The sequence below is a fragment of the Astatotilapia calliptera genome, chromosome 10 (genome assembly GCF_900246225.1).
Source record: "Astatotilapia calliptera chromosome 10, fAstCal1.2, whole genome shotgun sequence".
Classification (NCBI taxonomy): Eukaryota; Metazoa; Chordata; class Actinopteri; order Cichliformes; family Cichlidae; genus Astatotilapia; species Astatotilapia calliptera.
The window spans coordinates 22,850,597-22,873,134 of record NC_039311.1 but is presented as its reverse complement, the minus strand read 5'-3'; the positions used below and the strand labels follow the sequence as shown (position 1 = coordinate 22,873,134).

The following is a 22,538-nucleotide window of genomic DNA, read 5'->3' as shown; positions in this document are numbered from 1 at the left end:
TGCTGCCCACGTTGACAAGCCAAATGTCTTCTGGAGAAGGGTTTTATAATCGGACAAGCAAAAATTGAGCTCTCTGACCACAGCGACAAGAGGCATGTTTGGAGACTTTCCAGCCTAAGCACACTACCAGCTATCAAGCGTGGTGGTGGTAGCATCATGATTTGCGGTTGATTTGCTGCTAGTCCTACTGGTCCTACATTGCACAAAGCTTGTGGAATAATGGAGGAGGTCAATCTCCAAATTCTTTATCTTCACCTCAAATCAGCAGTTACCTGAAACATGGAAAAAACTGACCCGAATGGCCTCCCCAAAGTCACAACCTCAACCCTATTAAAAATACAAGGCAACCACCCAATTTAAATTACCTCTTCCAGTTATCCTAAGAGCTATAACCAGACGTTTGCTGTAAGCTACTAAACATGTCTGATCAAGGTGCAAATTGCTAAGGGGTATTTAACCAAATATTAGCTGGGGTGTATGTGTACTTTAACCATGTGTGGATTTGAAAAAACCCTAAAATGTTTAAAACCTTTTTATTTTAAGTCAGTGTAAAATATTTCTATCATGAGAAAAGAACAGTTCAAAGAAATAATTAAAAAACCCAAAATATGGCATTTAGGCCCGTGAGTGTATGGAAACTTCGAATAACATCATCTATCCACTATCCATACATACCTGTATTGTCTGTCAATACATTACCATACGCTATTTACAAGAAAGACATGCAAATTGTTATACCACAGGGACTTTTCCAAACAACCACAGTCATAAATGAAAATGCAGATAAAAGCTGAAAGCAGTGCAGCAGAAGGGAAGGGTCAGGCTGTGTTTCAGTGTAGGAATTATGAAAGCAGTACTTAAACGCAGCATAGATCCTCCCTCTGCCTTTGGACACATGTGAAGGCAAAGTGCAACCAGAGTTTTGCTCTGCTTGCGGAATATTGAGATTACCCTAACGCGTGTGAACGCAACACCTGACTCCAGGGATTATATTGAAGTCGATTTTTGCCACCTGAAGAATACAAATGGCATTGCAAAGTATATTATAGTTAGATGATGTTTCTCAGAATTTGGAGTTGGTGTGTTATAATTATGGATTCCTACCTCACAATTATGACTTATTGACTTTTCCAGGTGGCAAAAATCAGTTTTCTTCAGCTCCTTTTGTCCTTATATTTCATAATTAAACCCGTGCCCTTAGAGAATGAGCTGCAGAGCCGAGTTAGATCCAATAAACCACTCCTTTAATGTGCACATGCCTCGACTTCTGATTCTTGTTACCCTGTGTTAATAAATTACCATTCACATAAGGCAGCAGTGTTGCTACTGTGGGGAAACATAGCTTCCACCAGTGTATTTGCTTTGAGTCAGGACACTCCTTCATTTATTGCATAACTGCAGTGTGTGCGTACGTGCTCTGTTCATTTAACCTCGTGCACTGAGAGGGCTGGGTGGAGTGGCAGACAGCTTCAGGGTGGGAAATTCAAAGGTGGGTACAACGTGTAAGCCAGATGGTGACTGCTGACAGCCAAACTTAACAAAAGTGCTGTTGTTGTAGAGTCTGCCCTGATTTAGATCCACTGTCTGTGTAAGACAAACAGACCCAAAAAAACCAACCCCCAAAAAAATGACGCATAATTTGTATTGCTCATATGATAAGAAAGAGAAAATGAAAGACTGCTTTCCTTAAAAGCTAAAACCAGTTTACACATAATTATGCAGTCATGGAATAGTTTATTATGTAGTGTTTGTGGGGAATGAGAGAAGAAACCACAATATAAGGATGTGATGAAACGTAAAGCTGGAGCTGCGCCAGTGACTCAAAGGCTTGTGGTTTGACAGAAAGCCACTTTGTAATGTCTTGTAAACCAACCAAAAACACGGGGTCATGTCAACTAACTGTCCGTTAAATTCGGAGACAGAAAAACTTTCCCAGAGAGGCACGGAAATTTTCATCATCAGCATCTTTATTGCACAACGTTCCCATAAAATTGGGAAAAGAATAAATTCGAGGAGACAATTTTTTAAAAGACATTCTGTACAAATACATGGAAATAAACTTGAATATGTACAGTTTACACAAACCGTTACACTTAAACACAGGCAACTAAATAATTTATCCATATATAAAGAGGGAAAAGGAGATATAAATCCATACCCTTTAAACATAATGGCTGGTTTGTACAAAAAAAAAAAAAAAAAAAAAAAGTAGGCTGATATAGCGGAGTATCTTCAAATACAGTAACAAGCATATTTGTATATATCAATTATAACAGCAAAAACGAGCTCTCCAGAAGCCTGCGATACATTTATGCCACTTTTCCGTTAAGACTTGGGTTATACCCAGGGTGCGATTTGGGCTGAACAAACACACACACACACACACACACACACACACACACACACACACACACACACACACTGTGGAATTCCCAGGGTTAGAGTGCTGCTTTCAGAGAATGCAGTTAGACTGCGCTTCCATTAACAAGCTCAAACAATATTTTCATCTTAGAGATTTGCAGAAGTTCAAAAATTGTCCCACTGCCTCCAAGGTGCTGGATAAAAAGTACGCTATAGTTAGAAAATATGTGAAGCTCTCTCTGATTCGGGCAGTTTGTGAACATGTTAACATTTTCCCATCAATTCAAGATTTATTTAAAAAAAAAAAAAAAAAAAAAAAAAAAAAGAAAGAGTGTCCCAGATTCCACAAAATCTAAGCCTGCATTTTTACTCTCAACAAATCGCACCCTGCTTGTACTGCATAACAACCAAAATCTGTCAATGCCAAGAAAACAAAAGGAAAACGTGTCCTACTATAGTTTTGTATTTTGTGAGTCTAACTGTAATAGAAACAACCTTGAGAATAGTGTCAGCTGACATATACATATCCACTATAAGGCCTACTGTGTTCCTCTATTCCTCTCATTGCAGCAAACATCAACGCCGTAAACATCGTATAAAGGTCGCAAAGCTATAAAAGTGTGAAAATATTTCAGCATTTTTTCTTTTTTGGTTGTAAAATAGATGTAGATAATGCATGGTTTAGCTTTTCCACAGTATAAAGGGACCCCATTTAATCACATTCTGACGCAAAAATAAGTTTCTTCCTTTTTTGTGTGAATCAATCATCTTAAGGAATTACACAGCCTTTCCCTTTTTTTTTTAAATTTTATGAGAACACAGCATAGAGTCTGCACAGTTGACATTCCTATGATTAAAATAGCTTAGAAAGTACCTCAGGGTTTTCTATGGGGCGGCTGTACATGGTTAGCCACATGCCCATATGAAGATCTGAGGTAGTGCTGTACCTGTGATAAGAATGTCATAGCCACTTAATTCGCCATTTCAAAACAAGTTTGCAAAAACAAAACAAAAAGTCAGGTGGGCACTGCAGTTTGACAAAAAGCAAAATCTTTTGATCTAACTCAGGGAAATTTGGCCTGTAAACAAAGTCCTGACGATAAACAAAAAGACTTAATTGGCATGAGATTGATAAAGTTCTCTTCCAAGTGATATTTACCTCAAAGGAAAGTTTAAAATCATCCGCCTGCTTCATTTAAACATGTTATTCATCACTTCGTATGACCAGGTTTAAGATTGTACAGGGGGGGAGAAAGCAGATGAAGAAACAAATCCATTGTTATTACACTATAGACACCCTTAGATTTTCATTTTCAGCTGAAAAATAAAATTAAAGTCTTTGGCTTTTGTGTCCTAAAATGAAAGAGTCCTATTTAAAAACATTCAAACAACGACAGGAGAAGGTCATCTCAGGGATGTTTCCATTCATCCGCAGTGCCTCGCTCCATCTCTGGGTCTGTGGTCTCCAACTCCACCCTGTGGTTCAACGTCATCATTGCTCTGAAATAGCAGCAATGAGTTTAAGCGTCAGCTCTGGCTGTGGTCCATAAAGACCTGTGCCACACAGACACGCGGGTCAGGAAACCATGTAGAGAGTCAGCAGCAGAGCGTGGACGGCCCGTTTCTGGGGCCGGGTGGCACCGCACAGCTCTGACCGACCTCCCCAGGAAGCGAACTGTTGGAGACCTCAGTGCCAGTACTGTTTCATAGTAAGATCTGGGCAACATAGGGGGAGTGAGTGCTGGCCACGGCAGCTAGCAAGGGGAGGTCGCTGGACTCGATTCTGCAAAGATACCAAATAAAATAATAAATAAAAGTTAGATTAAAGGTTTACACTGTTGTTCACCTGGGAAATTTATTCAAGACCTGTATTTTTTTATTTTTTTTATTTTTTTTTAAGATTGGAGTATCCAAGTCACTAGCTGTAATGATGAAAACAACTGGCTGAAATGGGTGCAGATGAACCTTTACACAGACAAACTTTAACATTTCAAAGTCGGAATAAGAAAAAAGGTAAAGGGCTTACCCTAAAACCATGCCCAGTTCTTTCACGTGGACTCTGGTCTGGCCCTTCAAATACTCAGCAAGCATCTTGCTCTTAAAGTAGATCTCCTGCAGACGGTCCTCAAGGTGCATTATACACTGAAGAGGAGAGGAACAACACATGGAGCATGACTTATAAGCAATAATATAAGTGCTATTTACTGTATACACACAAATTATTAGGGGTCAACATGATCTTGACTCTAAAGCAGAAAGATGAAGACTTAGCGTACAAAGTTGGGGGACACGTTGAGTTTGTAAAGCTGGTTAGTAGACTGCAATAAGCTGGACACCAGGTTGGACACCAGGACCTCCTTCCCCAGCTTGCTGACATCGGTGGCTCGTCTCTGACTGCTCGCCACCTGCACTGTCCACTTGTCTGTGTCTGCTATAATGCAGACGGCCTCGGCTATGGGCTCATCCAATACTGGATGCTACAGGAGGATAAGGATGGCCATTTAAACCAATGAAATACACATAGAAAGCACAAAAAGCACGAATATCCATAACGTGACCCAGTCTTCTATTTTATTACTTCTCAAACATGCATAAGTCAACTCCATTTTTTTCTTAATTTCTTAGTGACTTCCTGCTGGATTTAATTGTGTGCTTAGAATCATTTTCCAGCTGAAAAGTAGAGTTCAAGTTTAACTACTGGCATGATCTCAGGCTGCCCACTCCCTGATGCTGCAAAGCCTCCTTTTTGGGTATGACACCACCATTGAGCTTTTTGTTTATGCAGGGAAAACGTGTGGCTCCTTAAAGAGTAAGTCCTTCCAGTCTTTACCTGAACTGCATGGGTTAATTCAGTCATGAGGTTCTGCCGTAGCTTCTCGTCACTGGGCATCCCATGCAGTACAAAGTCTGGCACATAGGTGGGGCAGTAGCCTCCAAAGAGAGACCGGCCAAAATTAGCAATGCTTGGCTTAGAGTAGTTCTCCACCAGCTTTGACCTGTCGATGAAACATGACATGAGAAATTTGTTTATTTTATCTCACATTTTGTGGATAGTTTTAGTTTTTATTCCTCAACAACTAATCAGCTATTGCTGAAAACAAAAACACGTTTTTGAGCAAGTTCTACTCACCCGGGAAAAGGCACCAGAACTTCCTCCTGCCAGTCCTCAGTCTCTTCACTCTCACTGTCTCCCAGCGCACTGTCTGAGCTCTCATTGCGTGGTATTTCCCAGTCGTTGATGGGCGCTGATTTGTGCTTTTGGTCCTCTTTGCTGTTACTCCTTGCATCCTGGGGAACGGGGACTGATAACACAAGATCTTTGTCCTGCTCAGCAGGACAGCCCCTGCAGACGCAGATGTCAGAAGAGTCTGTAGATTCACACCTGCACCTCCTCTCCATATCCAACAACCTCTCTCCCTTCCTGCATGACTGCATCTCTCCACTACCTGGACCTAAACAAAGGCCCAAACCCTGCACCCTGGCCTTGCTGTGAAAGCCAAGATCCCCTAGTTCATGATACCGAGAAGCCGCTGAAAAGTCCACCGAGTCCTTGTTCCTACTGGCTTCATGTTGTTTGGCAACATTATCTATAGTCCTAGTTTCCCCAGGGTTGAAATAATCATCAAAATCATCCCTACAGTTCAGGTCCCACTGGGAGATCTTGCTCGGTACCCGCTGCAGGGTGGAAACTGCCTTGGTCTGTTTGGTTTGGTCCTCTGACATTCTGGTGCAGCTGGTCTTTAGCTCGGCTCCCATCTGCAGCTGCTGCGGTTGCTGCTGATAATGCTGTCCTCGTTGATGCTGTGATGGCTGCTGCAGCTGCAGCATGTGTTTCTTGTAGTCCTCCTCCACCTTCCTTCCGCGGCTCTCTGTGTCTGATTCAGGAGACAAGGAGTCTCCAATGAGAAAAGTCACTTTTGTTGTTGGCTCTTCGTCTTCTGGCAGAGTCAAAGCCATGGGCCCTATCACAGAGTTTCCCGGTATCACTGATACTCCAGCAATCAGGTTCTTATCTGGAGGCTTCTTCTCCAAATGCATCCCCAACGGCCGAGCAGGGAGCACTTTAGTGGTCTGGTTTCCAGATGCTGCATTAATTAAAGCATCTAACCCACAGTTTTTTACTTCTGTGGGAACAGGTAAGGATGGATCTGATCCAAGGGTTGTGGGGATGGATGGATCAATAGGTTTCAGGTCACCCTTGGTCTCTGTATCCAGCACACAGACCTGCTCCCTGGTGGAAGCCAAGCCGACGTGCAGCACCGTCTCCACTCGAGCCTCTGTGAACAGTCGGCTGCTAGACTCCTTGCACACATCCTTAGCTTCTGCCACCTCTGCAATCCTGTTAATGGGAATTGTGCCCTGGCCGTGTCCTGCCTGAAGCACACTGCTCCTCGATCCCTGGCTCTCGCTGCTGTCTTCCTCATCCTCATCCTCCTCCTCTTCCTCGTTGGGTGGCTCTCCAGCACTGTGCTCCACTTCATTGTCTGTGAATGTGCTGCTCTGCAGGCTGTTGTCTGAAGGGTAGATGCTGTCTTCTGTCTCAGTCTGCTGACTGTGGGCCCCTTGGGATAGGTAGTCTCCGCTGGGTTTGTGGACGGTAACCAAGACATAATCAGACTCCTCCACCTCGCCCTTTCTAAGGGAGGTAGTTATAAGGGAGCCGGGCATGACAATGGCCTCGTCCTCAGCACTGTCCAGCATGTGCGTCTCCAGCAGCTCAGAACAGCGAATGAAGTAGGTAAGGACATAAAGGAGTCTCTGGACAAGCTCCTGTCTGCGGCCAACTACTACAGTCTTTGACAGCCGAACTGGGGAGCCAATAGCCCCATACAGGTCCCCTACAAAAAGATAAAAGAACAGTCATTTTTACAAATATGTTAATTAATTCCATATTTTCTTGGCTTTATAATTTTACGTTGTTTCCCTAATCTCAGACAGGAAATGTATATTTTGAATACAAGTTTTATTGGAGAGTAAAAAATATCATATTTTCTTCTTTATTGTTTACTTAAACACCCATAACCAAGTACAGTATTGTTGGTGTGTATCTCTTTCACGCTTCTCTTTACATATGACTGTTTGCAGCTCTCAGCTGTTAACACTAGGTGTCAGTGTTAACTCACTTTCTAATTACATTCCATGTCACATGAGTAAAAATGAGGACTCATTAAGACTTCCCTTTAAAATTTATTATAGGATTTTACATAATAGCCAACTACTAATAAATCTCAGTACTTCAATTAGTTCAACTTCTGTAAAACAACGCAGTGCTTTTCACATGAATCAGGGAGAGTTTAACAGTGTACCCAGTTTTCACTTCAAGTTATTACAATTTTAAACAGTATTTATATTACACATGCAATGTGGACTGGAATGACCGCTGCTTCTGAGATGACTTAAAAGACAATGTCTGCATTACACCTCTTAGGATGATGCACAGACATCTAGCTTACTCAGATTTAAAGCTGCAGGTAGCGAACATAGTCTAGTCATAACTTGTCTTCAAGTTGTAATGATTAACAATGGCAACAATGTTCCAGTGAAAATAAAGAGCAAACACAGGTGTTACGTTTTACTTTCACTCCACCCAGGTGCTTTAACAACAAGCAAAGGCACATCTCAGTCTCTCTGCCTGTGTGTTTGTCTTTGACCGTCTCACCTAGCTGTGCCCAGAGAGGATTGTAGGGATGCGTCTTTGCCAGCATGTCGACGCTCTGGGAGGAGTGCTTTTCAAGGAAGATCTTGATTGGAGGCTGCCCATTTGGCATGACGGTGGGCACCCAAGCCAGATGATTGGTCAGAATCGCTGTCAATAATGCGGGAAGGAATCTAAGGGGGGGGGGAATAAATCAAGGGGGAATCAGTGCATGATCACGATCCATCCATTTTCTTCCACTTATCCAATTCAGGGTTGTGGGGGCAGTTTCCATAGGGCGGGAGGCAGGGTAACACAAAGAGACAAAATCATTCACACTCAAATGCACATCTACGGGCAATTTAGATGTCCTACTTAACCTAATCCTACTGCGTGTTTTTGGACTGTGGGAAGAAGCCAGACTACCCAGAGAGAACCCACGCAGACACTAGGAGAACATTTAAACTCAACACATTTAACCTTCTTGTTGTGAGGCAATAGCGCTAACCACCATGCTGCCATGCTATGGGCACAGCTTACGACCATATCGCCCTGATCACCCTCGATGATTACCATCTGTCCAGAAATTGCCTTTCTCTCTCTCTCTCTCTCTCTCAGTCTCTCTCCTGACCTACTTCAGTAAGGTCAAATGTGCTGTCATTACTTGGAAAACCTTGGTCATTTCTTTCTTGTTGAACTGGACACCACAAACACAAATCCTTAGTTTGAAACATACGCAGCTGTACACATTAAGCGAAACACCCATACACACACACACACACTCCATGAGCATGATTCACTTCTCAGTTCTGACCACAAGTGTCTACTTCCCTTCCTGTCTCATGACTCAACTCTGTCATGTTAGCAGAGTTCAATCGCGTGCCGGGACTGCTGGAATTATCAGAACCATCAGTCATGGGAACACTGATGAGATGGCCTCATAAAAGATGTGATGTGATACAGTAAAAGCACTGGTTCCCAGGGAAACATGACGCTTCACTCTAGAGTCAACAGCACTTAGAGGTAGTTGCAGTAGTGGTGGAAACACTGACTTCAGCTAAGTGGTGATGCTGATACAGAAACTGGTTACTTAGGGGGGAAAAAACTGTCTATTTAAGTTCAGTGAGCATGCTGGAAATTAGAGAACACGAGAAAAGTCCCAAATGTCTTAAAATCCATGGCTCATGTAGTACAGTAATGATAATCTGCCTTTATCTATGTTCTCTCATTGGTCTAATTTGTATAAATGACTGAATGTAAAAAATATACGAAAAAGTAAAATATAGTTTGGTTTTCAACAAAATCAGTGAAGTTGTAGATTTTGATATGGAGCTTATAGAAGATAAAATGACAAATTAATTTAAAAAAAATACAGAAAAAGTTACAATTAAAAAAACAAAAACTCTCAAGCACAGTTTTAATATTTTCAACTGTGTGAACACTTCTACTGTGGTGTTACTCTAATTAAGATCTGATAAAACATTTTAAGGCATTTTTACCACCTTACTAAACATTATGCAACACCTCAGTTCAGTGCAGTGAATGATGCTTTAATTAATTCTGCTGAATATGGGTGCTATGTTCAATAAAAGCGCTGCAACCAATTCATACGTGCACAATTAGCAGTGGTTTGACATGGCTTTGTAATAGCAACAATAAGCAATTAGAGACTGGCAGGGATCTTCTCATTCACAGCACTTTTTAAAACGGACAAATAGATGCAAAGAGGGTGTCAGTGTCTGTGTGTGCAATTAAACATAACAAAGGAGTATGAGGGAGAGAGAATGAATAGTTAAGTGTGTGTGGAAATCTGCATGTTCCCCATTTCTGTTGCTAAGAAAAGAAAGATGCGACATGTATATATATTTTGTGCACCTCGCATCTTTGTCTTAGTCTAGGACACAACATCATGGACTCACTAAATCTGTGTGCCATCTATAGAAATTCCTTGACTAATAGTGAAGTAGGTGGAAGAATAGGGAGACACTCAACTGGTTCTTGGAGGCCTGCTCCATCAGCAGAGAAAGCTCCCTCATGAATTGACCGCAGAGCTGGTTCTTCTCTGATGCTCCAGACATCATAGTCAACCAGACGGGTTCGGCCACTCGGGGCATGGTGTAGAGGTCACAGATGGTCATCCTGGAGATGAGGTACAGCGAGGGAGGGAGCGATGAAAGAGGGGGAGGCCATGGACAGTCCAAATGAAAGGGAACAAGGAGAAAGAGAGAAAACAGACAGAGAGAAAACAGGGACGTTATTGTCTCTTGGGGTAAACAAAAGAGATCTCAGTTCACAGAGCTTCGCTGTCTACACTGAGGCCATAGGAGACCCTTGCTGTATCTGTGTTTGTAACAGTCTGACGACCTTGCGTGCACCCTCTCTCTCCTCCTCACACACACCCAACTTTGTCTCTTGGTCTGTACAGTGTGTGGGTGTATATGCATCTGTATGTGGCTCGGCTGGGGCATTTGTCCATTGAGAAGGACAGGAGTTTCCATGGAGCGTGGGGTGAATTGGTGAGCATGTCTCGGCCAGAGGCCAAGCTTTGACACAGAGGCAGAAGGGAATCTCTGCAGACGTAGGAATGTGGAAAATCAGGAATTTTTAGTCATGGTTAAAATATGGACTGCAGATCATTGCTTTAGGGTTTGAAATAGCAAATCCATTTCCCCCCATATTAAAAGAGCAGTTTTCAGTAGATAAGAAAACAAAAAGTGCTGTCAGTTTCTATCAGGTGATGAGGTGCTCTGTAGAAAGTTTTCTGCTTACTTTAGTTCTGCTGCAAACAAATTACCTGAATCTATAATACAATTGCAATCTTCAGCTAAAACAGCAGCATAGTCAAGGAAACTGAAATGGATTTAACCATCTGCCATCAGCTCGGCTGATCTGTCACAAGGGTTGTAGGTTCTACTGATAAGCAATAAAACCCCGCCCTGATTTCTTGGTTTAGTCTTACTGGAAGCTTCGGGACAGCTGTAAACACGGTTAATTCTGCAGTAAACTCACAACCTCTCTGACCTATCATGAACCCGGTGACAGGAGTGACGCAGGCTGTAAGAAAACACAGGTGTCACACAGTGGAAGTGACATTCACTTCAGGTCAAGTATTCTGGTGATCAAGCTATTTTAGGATTGCGTAATTTTCCAAAGAAAACAACTTAGCGCCTCACTGTTTCTAGGTGAATTTAACCGCACTGCCACTCAGATCTATTTTTAAGTAAGATTTTTAATAAATCCATCCCTAAACCCAAGCTCAGAGTGACAAACAGCCACTTTCTTACATGTGGATTTTGACTAATCCTCAACTAAAAGAAAAACTCAGTGAAGACCTCCCAGCTTAATCCATGTCTACAAAACTAAGTTTCAAGAGTTCCTAATGTTAAAATAGAAAGATGCCAAATATTTAGTTGTTATAAACAAAACAAAAAGAGCTAAGTGTTGCTTTAGATGACCCTTTAGTGTTATAGATTTCATTTTAACTGCTGGCAGTCTTGTTTTGTCACTAACTGAACCAACATAACGAGTCTTTATCAGTGTACTAGTGCAGAAACAAATCGTGCTAAACTAGAACATCACAGCGTTAGGTAACAGTCTGACAGATAAAATGTGTGATAATAGCAAGAAGATCAACGATCAATCAGTGAAGCAGAATGAACTTGGAATAAATCAGACACACATCTCCAGATCTCATTATGTCTTCTTGTTTGCAGGGCAGCAAAGATCATCCATCATTTGACTGTGGCATCAAATGAACTAATAATACTTTATTCACTCCTGTATTATAAACGGGTTGACTTTTTCCTGCGGCCTCTCCTAAGCCCCACTTGTTCCCGGTGTCTGGTGTACATTACTGAAAGCCTGCCACTGGAAAGAGGTCTGAGGCCAAGCCGGCACTAGATGAGTGGGGAAATCTAGCTTCAGCCTCCACGCATCAGCTGTTTAGGTGAACATTAAAAGTGCACGGCTGTGATGTGGAATTAAACTGTTGTGTCGGGCTGAGGACCCAGATATAAATTACCTCACTATGGTGAATGACAGTCCAAGCATTTGCCCTCATTAAGTTGGTTTCATAAGTTGACTTTAAGAGGCATCATAAATACTGTTAGTTAAGCTGTTTATAGAGACTAACATGTTATAAATCCAATAATAAGATTTTTGGTTGTGGGAGTAACCTTTATACAAACAGGGAAAACTCTTTGCCACCATTATTCAGATGCTTAAGGCTAAACTAGAATGGAGGCAGGGTAGACTTTAAGAGCACTGATTGCCCTTTTACTGTCATGTCAGCTCACTTTGTCAATATCATCTATGGAACCAACCTACCGACTTTAAATTTCAGTTTCTGGGGGAGTTTTACCCAAGTGCTTCAAGGGACTTCTTACTTATTTATGTATTTTTTGTTTAGAAAGTTTCAGGGACATACGGCTTTATGTTTGACACTCAATTTCAGTGTCTAAAAAAAACCTTCCCAACTTCACTGTATGTGTGCCCGAATGAGAATTAAGACTCCGGTGTGTTAGGTGTTTTGCTTTGCACAGAAATCCTGTTCGAACTTAACCCGCAAATTCTGGCATAACCCCAATATAGTCTGCTGTGACATTTATGTCCAGATGCTTCTACTAACCTTATCTTTGCCAACATGCAGGTTGTGTGCGCGTGCCCACCCTCCAGCTATGCTGAAGCCACGTCAGCGTCACAGAAAGGCATTTCGTCCAGTTACGTCTTGCAATGTTCCATTAAGTCAAAACCACTTAATGGCAAAAGTGACTACTGTTATATTTAGTCTATATCTGAAGGTGGTTTTGCAGCTATTTAGTGAGTCCAGGGGATCAGCATTCCTCCTCCTGGCACTTGCATATTATTTACTATTCTGGTGCTCATGACCAGTTGTCTGAGATAGATAGGGCTGACACTCAGGAGACTTGGGTTGCTGAGGCCGGCTGTCAGCAGGCGTGTGACTGCAGCAATGAGTGGGACGTCAAACAGGGAACTGCGTGCCAGTGTGTATGTGGAGAGTGAAAGTGGTGGCAGAGACAAGCAGGTGGGCACACGCACGCACATTATATAAGTCGAACATTTTACGAGTCACACAATAATGGCAAGCATGTCTCACCCACACACAGACAGACATACCGAACAATCCTACAGGCCAATCATCACAAATTTATGATTTCATAACTCATGTCATCACAAATAAAGACAGAATCCTTCTTGGAACCGATGTTTCTAAAAGGTCTAAAGAAATAATTCTCAACAAAGTATGCAGTGATGCATAATTTGAGATGTAGCTTCTAAAACCGTGATCAAATAAGCCTGCCTAAAATTAGTCAAAGCACCAAAGCAAAGGCCTCCTGTGTGCGCTGCAGTAACAAAGTAACAACTTTGATTTGGTCAAGGCCAAAACAGCAAATGTGCATTTATATGCAAATAAATGCAGATTTCAGTTTACAAATGACCTTTAACCCATTTCCCGCTACATTTGTTGCTCCCAGAACTTTTTTTTTTCCAAGGAGATTGCATAAACAAAGACTCACAAGGTAAAACTATGACACTCGCTGTTGCAGCCAGTAAATATTAAATGTCACATGTATTTTCAACGCAAGCCACCCTAGCTGGTAAACCCCAGGTCTCACACTCACATTCTCTGCCTGCTTGATGTTGAAAGAGGACCCTAGTAACCCACTAGCTTAACAAACCAAGCTTGGAATGAAAGATGCATATAAAATACTTCTCAGGTAATTAAAGCTGACCAAATGTCGGCACCAGCATAAAAATGGATACCAGTACTTGGTGACCCACTTTGCAAAAGCATCGTGACTTTGCCAACAGCAGCTTTGGATAAAAAAAAAAAAAAAAAAGTCTGATAAACTATTTTGATATAAATCTGTGTCATCTGATTCCTTGTAAATGTTGAGTCTCTGCAGAATATATAACAATGACTGCCTCTTTTATAGAGTACCTTCCTTCATCAACGCAGCAGTTCCTTGTCTCCTAAACAGAGGAATATATTACCCCTCTTTTTCCATTCCTTCACAGCTACTTTCCTGCAGCCTATCATGCCTACATGGCCTCAATAACAGAAAACAAAATAAGTGGTGCTCAATGCCAGTAAGTTTGACCAAGTCCAGATCTCCTCTGTCAGTATTCATGTAGGGCTGAACCTCGAAGTGGAGCTGGGTCAGTGGCTCTGCAGTTTGCAGCCTCCAAAATAAAATGATTTAAATATGTTTAAATAAGATGGGCCAAGTCCCATGATGTGTAGATGGATGCAAGATTCAGAGCATCCTTTTGCATCCAGTTTTATTTTGTAGAAGTTAGAGCTGGGCGATATGAGATTTTTTCATATCACGATATGTTTTTTTCATTTCAGGCGATAACGATATCTATCACGATATAAGCCAAATAACTATATTTGTAAGATTTAAATGTGCCGTTGCTCACAAGTAAAATGTGAAATAATCAGCAGCTTGTTTTTAAATATTTATTTCCCATAATAAGTTCAACAGGGTAGATGTACTTAAGGAACATGAGACTTTTTCAGATAAATAAAGGCAAATATTGCAAACTACACAAAAGGCAGCCGCTAAAGCGTTTAAGTTTCAAAATAGAACAAATGAAACAGACTAAATTGTCAATTCCACTTAGAAACAAAATATTAATTCTAAAAATAAATCTTAGTTTGTTTTACAGAAGAACAGACAAAACTGACTAACTTTTGTCAATATCAAATAAACTGAGAACTAAAAGGAAATTCTCAATCTCTCCTTGTTGTATAGCTGAGCTTTTCAAACAGTTTTAACAGTTACTTTAGTCTGACAAAAGCCGAATGATGAATTAGCGCTTCCAGTCAGAGACTGAGGCTATGTCCACACGTACACGGGTATTTTTGAAAACGGAGATTTTCCCTTTTCGTTTTAAAAAATAATCCCGTTCACACGTAAAGGCAGAAATGAAGGAAAACGCTGCTATGAACATGCCAAAGCAGCAGGTGGCGCTAGATTCCTAACCGTGCAGAAATGTTGGCCAATCAGAAGTCTAGAAGCCTCGGTGGGAAAAAGTAAACAAAGCTGCGGCATAGAAGCAGAACCGAGTCGTATGTGTGGAGGGACAGTAACTGTGTGTATATGTAAGCATTTAAACACTGCAGAGAGTAGAATTAACAGTAACAGTATTGTAGAAATTCATTTCACCGAAACAATAACGCGGCGCACAGTGTGACGCATGCACCAGTTTATTGTATTTCCAGACTTGCTTTCGGCACAATTTACAGTGCACGCTACTCTGTTTTTTGTCAGACTTGAAATAGCCGAAATACCTTCAAACTACGGAATTTCTATGGCTCTTCCGTTCGACAATCTCTCCGGCATTGGAACCATCATCGGTTTTCTCTTCGGTCACGCTCGGTTGATTTTTCTAGTCGGCACACTCATTTCCTCCATTACCCGCTGGCTGCTTCCCAAACAAACACACGTGCGGCTTGGCACTTGTGCTGTACGTAGCAAGTCACGCGACGTGACGCTGCGGCTGTGATTGGTTCAGCTCTGCGCTACTGAATTTGGGTCGGCTGACGTTTTTTTTTTTTTTTTTTTTTTTTTTTTAAAGAGGACAAGAGCGGCGAGGTCTATCGCGATAGCTTAATTTCTCTATCGAGTAAAAGTTATATCGCGATACATATCGTTATCGTTCTATCGCCCAGCTCTAGTAGAAGTTGAAAAAAAGCATCAGTTTCCCAAATACATTGTATATTAATGTATATTAAATGACTGAAACTGATTAAACAGCTGACTTTGGTTAACAGAAAGAGCCTACAGTGTCAATGCAACCATTTTGTTTTAAGAAAGCTATGAGCACTTGTATACATTGTTTTTGTCACTCAAAGTTATTACTAGGGTTTATGCTTAAGTTCTGCCCTGTTATGTAACATCCCTTATTGCATGGATAAACACTTCCTAAAAAAAACCCAGCTTTGTTTTAAGAAGTGTTCAAAACAAAAGCTTGTAATTAAAAAAGTGAGAGAAACTACACTCTGTAAGATCACTTATATATTTAAGTGAGTAAATAGAATATGTTGTCCAACCTGAATTCGTTGAGTCCCTCCACCATTCGGCTGTAAGCCAGAGCCCTCTGGCTGGCATCAGCTGACCGCCGACTCATCTTCATGGCCTTGAGAGCGACACAACACGCATGCACTTTTAGATATTTGGCAACAAAGCTGTCAAACTAAAGAACTTGTAAAGGAGAAGACTGGCTAACACTGGAAATCTACCAGAGCTCTTACAGTGCCAACAACAGACACCAGTAAACAGAACCGCAGATATAAAAAGGCATGACTATTGACCGGTCAATCTGACAGCAGCTCTGCTCATTACAGCAGCAAACAGTGCTGGTTTGTATGTTTTGTTCCATTCATGTCATTGTTAATGCATTAGATTTTGCAGGAAAACTTATCTCTACATCATCATTCAGGGAGGTGGATAGGAACTTAAAACTGCAATAAAAAGTTGGCCTCAAATGAAATTCCATCCCTTTAACTTACCTGCTCAATTGCACTCTTTAGTTTGTTCATGTGGCTTTCAAAGAGTGGAAAGTGAGAGAAGAAGAAATCTTGGAAGCGGCTGTTTTCCTCAGCATTGGGGGACAGCGTGAAGATGACACCTATGGCTATCTTCTTCTTCCGAATCACACCCAGACTTGGACCGCCGCTTTCATCCGACATGTTGAAGCTCTCCTCCACCGACCTAAGGAGGATAGGATTCGCATGGAGTCAACTTTACAGTAAGGCTAGAGGAGGAAATGTGTATATAACACTTCGCCTTGTGAATCCAAATCCAGCTAAATTTGTTACATCTCACCTTGCATAAAACATTCATTCATTACTGGCAAACCCCCCCCCCCCCAAAAAACAAAACAAAAACAAACCCCAACCCATCAACATTTCTTTATATTTACTTATATTTTGTAATATTTAATGACTTCAGAGTGAGTAAATTATCTGCAGCAACTAAAATCAGAGTGTTTAGGAGGTTAGAGATTATTCAGTTCAGATTAACTGAAAGGTTAATGTTAACAATCCCTACAGGTGCCCCAAGTTTTACTGATTATTTACAACCCTGTGTCTGTACAAAGGTAGTGCTGGAGCAAAGTGTTTTAACTATATACTCTTATGCATCATTAGTACAGTATAGGTAATTCTATATACTGCCACCAAAAAGGAGGAAAAAAACTTGGAAAACACAAAGAGACTTGGTGGTCCGGGTGAACCAGAGCACAACCAGAGGCTGACAGCTACTTTGATTGCAGCAGACCAATACTGCATCCCGTCTAGTCACAGTGTTGTTACTAACAGCAGCAGTGTGTGCGCGTTTTTCCCAGCTGCCTGCTGGATTCGGAGGAAGTCCTAGTAGGATAAACTTTACAAAAGCCAGACAGGGGCCCTGAATAGGGGTGAAAGACCACTGGGCGCTTGTGATTGGGAGGAGAGACTCTGAGTGTGACTTCTGGGAAAGCTGACTTGTGTATCTGGATTAGAGTGAAACCATATCAATCAGCTGGCAAATCAACAAAACAAATGATTTACTAGTAAATAATTAATTCAGAAACCATTTCTGATCATCTTTTTTTCCTTCTAGCTTTTAAGTTTGTTTCTTTTGTTTGTTTTTATAATCGCTAGAATTTTCTGTGGTAATGAATGTAATTATATCCAAGTTGGTCAGAAACATAATTTTGAGCCTTAAACTCTGTGATGGACATTTTCATTTCCTTTAAGTGTTTTATAACTTTACAAATGTTGAAGTGAAATCAAATGAAGTCTCAATTTTTTAAATATGGAGAAGTCATCAGCTGATACCCTAATGTTTTTGTGTACTTGCTTGCATGTCTGGCAAATGGTTTATGTTTGTTTTTCTACTGCAAAACTGCCCTGCTTTATTTTCTGTTGTGTCTTTCCTCATTTACACAGTTTTTATTGACTGGAATATTTATTTTAATTAATATTTGTTTTGTTTTTGTTTTGTTTTTTTAAACAGATGTATGTCTGCATGCATCTCACCATCGGGGGAAGACGCCGTTTTCTAGGCTGGTTGTTTGACTGCGGAGCCATCGGCGCTGGTAACTGGATGCACAGCTGCTGGTCAAGGACGAGCTCGGGGATGGGAAGGGAGTGATCAACAGGCTGCTCAAGGAAGCTACAATGAAAGATAAGGAAAGGAGTAGGGAACAGACAGAGGGAATGGTTGAGACAGAAGAGTAAAAAAGGCACAAATTAGTCAGACAACAAGTGTGTAGAGTACTCAGTTTCAATGAGACATCATACACAAAAACACAGCCAGACAGACTTGAAAACAGTGCTCTCAATCTAAGAGAGAAGGAGAGAAAAAAAAAAGAAAAGAAAACTGGTACACCGAAAACAAACAAATGAATCCTCAAACATTCAATCTTTTTTCTTGGTTTCCACAAACGCAGACTGTAATTACTGAATACCTTTGATATGAGCGCTAATGTCAGCAAGCTTGCTCATAGTCACATGCTGCAGTTGTTTGACAAACTGGCTTTACACCAAGCTTGGCATGATAATGACACTGACACACACACACACACACACACACACACACACTCTCTCTCTCTCTACAGGCCTTGATCACAGGGTTATTTACAGCCCTGACAGGACGCACTGATCACTGGTCACATGAACCATTTAGTTGGTGTGTGATATTGTGTGTTTGTTTTAAGAGATAAAGAGAGATAACTGAATGAATGTGTACATCTTGTAAGGAGAAAACTGATAAGAGTGTTGCAGCAGCAAAAAACCCTCTCCAGCCTAACCACAGTACAGAGGTGGAGAAAGTCAAAAAAAGACGCAGAGTTCTTAAATTAGAAAAGCTAGTATCGAGCGACGATATATTTAACTCTCTGCTTAAACATGGGTCTCGTGCTGAATGTACAATTCTCCTCGTACCAGTCATTCCAATAGGACGTGGTGATGTTTGAAGGGGTGGGGCTAAAGGAGAGCCTGGGAGACAGGGGTCAGTTTCCACAGGACAAACTTTTCCAGACTTCAGAAGCTATGTATTCACCTCAACACCATCTTCCACCATGCTTTTATTTCTTTCTGTGTGGTTTTATGTAGAGTGTAATGACCCAGTATCTTCCTGACATACTCTCAATGTTCTCTGTTCCTTGACCTCTTTAGTCTTGATCAGATTAAATGTAGGCGTAATTCAAAACTCAGCTGTGGGACTGAAAGTGGTGTGAGTGTAGGTCAATCCAGGCTTTGGTGCCTAGTCTCATTAACGTACCAGACCTGGCGATGCCACTGTCCCTCTCGTCGTACAGCCCTCGGCCAGGCATGTCCATAGGGTGACTGTGGCCTGGAGGAAAAACAGGAAAGAGAGAGAAAGGGAAAAGTTAAGGGTGAGAGTGGGTGAAGAGAAAGTAGGGCAGAAAATAGAAATAAGGGAGGATAATAAACAAAAAAATAAAAAATAAAATAATGACCTGTGTGAACAAGAAAAATGTTATTAACGAACTGGAGCACCAAACATGTTGAAGATGCTGTTATCGCCACTATGTTAGAGATTTACAATGTTGCATTATAATACACAAGATGCTAATGCTTTTAGATGTGTAACATTAACTCTTGGACTAGCAACCACAAAGCAGAAGAGTTGTTTTTCTTGATTAGAATCAAAATAATGAGTGCAATGAGCCAATACAGCAGAGATGGGGTTGAAATATCTTAAAATAGCCAACGGAGCAGTACTCAGAACTCCATAAAAAAGGCTTTAACCTCCAGCAGGTGCTGAACTACTCTCTGCTGGGGAGTGGGCGCTCCCGATTGATTCTCATGTCATTAGTTAGCAACCTTTGTTTTCCAACTCCAAAAACAGGAAGTGTCACAAGGAAGACAAATAAGGTGAAAAGCACTACTGTTGTAATAGACTGTTACTCAACAGCTCACTCGGTGTCACTATCAACATCATCTGCTGCAGCGCCGACTTCCCTCTACAACAACCCCGTAACACAGATATCACAGAGTGTGTCTGCACTTAATGTCAACATACTGACGGAAAGAAAATGGGAAACATGGAGGTAGTGATAACCACTACTGAAGTGTGGCAAAGGTATTGATTGCAATGTAAAATACAGTAATGTTTGGAGATTTGATTTAGATGGTTATACAACTTTCAATACAATCAAGGAAGTATCTGATTGGTCCCAAACTTAATCAGCAGCATATCAAAGATTAACAAAGCCCCCAAACAAGACCTATTCTGTGAGGAACAGCTTCAAGTTGCATATTAAGCGTGTGTGATAGACACAGATGGTAGAAAATTCTTCATTATGGCTATTTTACTTTGCACAACAGCCAGGAAGTGAGACTGTTGCTACAATTTCATTGGCGTAAATGAGAAAAGATTTTGAAAGGGGGAAAAAAGAACTTAAAAACAGCCCACTGCACATCAAGCCTAAAAGCATTGCCCAAGTATGACAGGCACTGTCAAAGACAACATGTTAGTAAAAGTATGTGAGTACATAACAGAAACAGGAGGACATGAAACTGTAAAAATAACTAATACTACAGCCACCGACACCAGCGAACCCTCATGCATTCCTGTGTGTTATCCACCTGCAGACATGGGTCAGATAAAGTATATACATGATTTGAGACAGCTTTATGGCTAATGAGTCAAGTTCTTGTTTGTGAGGCTGCAAATGCCTGAAGGAATACACATTCCCTCCACCGTTTCCTAGTTTCCTTGTGGTTTATGTGAAGAAGCAGAGATGAAGCTTAAGGGCATGAGGTGTCTTTGAGTATGGCTCCAAGACACCTCAATCCTCGTTTAAAGAACTGCCTTTTCATTTACTCAGTGCCACTTGCCTTTAAATTTTTTGCACGTCCTATCTGACCCAAGTTATTTGCAGATGCTTAGTGCCATTGCAAGCTATGTCTCGAATACTATCACTGCTAATGCAAGAATCACTACCCAGGCATGCAGTTGCTGAGAGGCATCCAATGCAACCACCGTTACTTAAACTTCAGTCTACAGATACGCATGCAACTGACACACAGCAATCATGGTCAGTTTTGAGCGCCAACCTGAAAAGAAAGAAGCGCTCTTGATGAGGCGTAGCGGGCCCTGTTCAGAGAAGGCCCGTCGAGGGCTGCAGAGCTGAGAAAATCCTGCGCAGCACAAACAAAAACATGGAAAAGAAGAAAGGGAGGAAGGGAAGAAAAAAAAAAAAGGACAAAAAACACGAACCATGATTAGTGAATGGAGGAGGAAATATCACTGCCTCCTATTGTTTGAAAGTCTCATTAGTTACAGGAAATTTTTAGTTTGAAATGAAATAAACAACCAGGCAGACAAGAGAGGTGGCATCGCTCACAGAAAATGCACCATATACGTTTTTTTTTTTTTTAAAGCAGGTTTCGTAATTGGTTAGATTTTCAGCTTTGATGTATGTAACTAGATGTCTTTTCTGTGAGGATGACAGAGAATCTGCACAAATTAGAAACTTCGCCAACAGTTCTTCATTTGAGCTTTTTAAAAATCAGGCTTTTATGCTCATCTTTGTAGCAGAAGCATTTCACAGCCTAAGCCTAAATCAGTTGGCTGCACAGACAATGTACTGACCATCAAAAACCAACACTCAAATTTCACCACCTGTAGCACAGTCGGTCATCATAAGGATCAGTGAAGCACGAGAGCACAAATACTAGAATGCCTTAAGTGTTTCATAGAATGGCCGATTCTGTTTACCAACTGAGAAATCTTGCGCCAGTTTAGGGTAGACGTAGCTGTAAAGAAAAGCTGTTGGCAAAGAGCGCCCTGGGAGGCCGCAATGGTGGAGCTTAAAGGTGAAAAACTTCAACTTCCGATAAAATAAATAAGCAACAAAATTCAACACTTTACAGAGTTGAGCCTTTCAAACAAAATGCCATGAAGGTAAAATTAAATATGCATTTGTATATATTTAACAAGTCCAAAAAATGAACAAAAACAAACACATTACATAAAGATATAGAGCAATTTCTCTCTATGATTACATTAAAGAAAAAGTGACTTGGTAATCTACTCATAATTTGTACAGAGGAAGAGAAATGATCACACATGGCACAAAAATAAAAGGTTTGGCACGGCACTAGATTGCCATGGTTACCTATGTTCCCTAGCAGACTGTTGGGCCCAGTGTTTTGATCAGGCTTTAGGGTGTTGTTGTCCTGTCCAATGAACTCCAGGCTGTCCTGCAACCTGTGTGGGACGAACAGAGAAAGCCAGCAGAACATTTATAAGGATTGTTGCCAACAACACTTGTATTGTGGATTGGAGAATACTGGCATATCTTGGTTTATGACAGAGTTCTGCATAGGAGTCACAGCGTGTGTTGATAAGCTTGCAAATGCTTACGTGTTCAGGCTGCCGTACACGCTGCCTCCGGTCCTGGCAGTGAAGACTTTACTCAGCATCAGCTGAGGTGGTGATCTGATATGATGATGGTGCAGGAACAAAGATCATTAGTATATGTGCTTTGTTCATGT

The 22,538-nt window shown here is 41.2% G+C and overlaps 2 protein-coding genes across 4 annotated transcripts in view; both read right to left on the bottom strand.

Moving 5' to 3' along the window:
- Window positions 1-2,189, bottom strand: part of rapgef6 (Rap guanine nucleotide exchange factor (GEF) 6) — a 155,635-nt gene extending 153,446 nt beyond the window's left edge. Inside the window, exon 1 of the mRNA XM_026181209.1 lies at window positions 1,105-2,189. The gene's annotated coding sequence lies outside the window, so the exon portion shown is untranslated. The remainder of the gene's footprint in view (window positions 1-1,104) is intronic.
- A 10-nt stretch (window positions 2,190-2,199) lies between these two features.
- The window catches only part of fnip1 (folliculin interacting protein 1), a 41,731-nt gene continuing 21,392 nt past the window's right edge, over window positions 2,200-22,538 (bottom strand). For 2 of the 3 annotated variants that reach the window (XM_026181212.1, XM_026181213.1), the window contains exons 5-18: window positions 22,408-22,482; window positions 22,160-22,251; window positions 21,096-21,179; window positions 19,294-19,365; window positions 18,048-18,183; window positions 16,536-16,737; window positions 16,077-16,162; window positions 9,989-10,135; window positions 8,021-8,190; window positions 5,492-7,199; window positions 5,192-5,357; window positions 4,638-4,838; window positions 4,388-4,503; window positions 2,200-4,144 (exon numbers count right to left, since the gene is read on the bottom strand). In XM_026181212.1, coding sequence (XP_026036997.1) covers window positions 4,066-4,144; window positions 4,388-4,503; window positions 4,638-4,838; window positions 5,192-5,357; window positions 5,492-7,199; window positions 8,021-8,190; window positions 9,989-10,135; window positions 16,077-16,162; window positions 16,536-16,737; window positions 18,048-18,183; window positions 19,294-19,365; window positions 21,096-21,179; window positions 22,160-22,251; window positions 22,408-22,482 — 3,334 coding nt within the window. In that variant the 3' untranslated portion in view covers window positions 2,200-4,065. The remainder of the gene's footprint in view (window positions 4,145-4,387; window positions 4,504-4,637; window positions 4,839-5,191; window positions 5,358-5,491; window positions 7,200-8,020; window positions 8,191-9,988; window positions 10,136-16,076; window positions 16,163-16,535; window positions 16,738-18,047; window positions 18,184-19,293; window positions 19,366-21,095; window positions 21,180-22,159; window positions 22,252-22,407; window positions 22,483-22,538) is intronic. The other variant, XM_026181214.1, reaches the window with a different exon arrangement.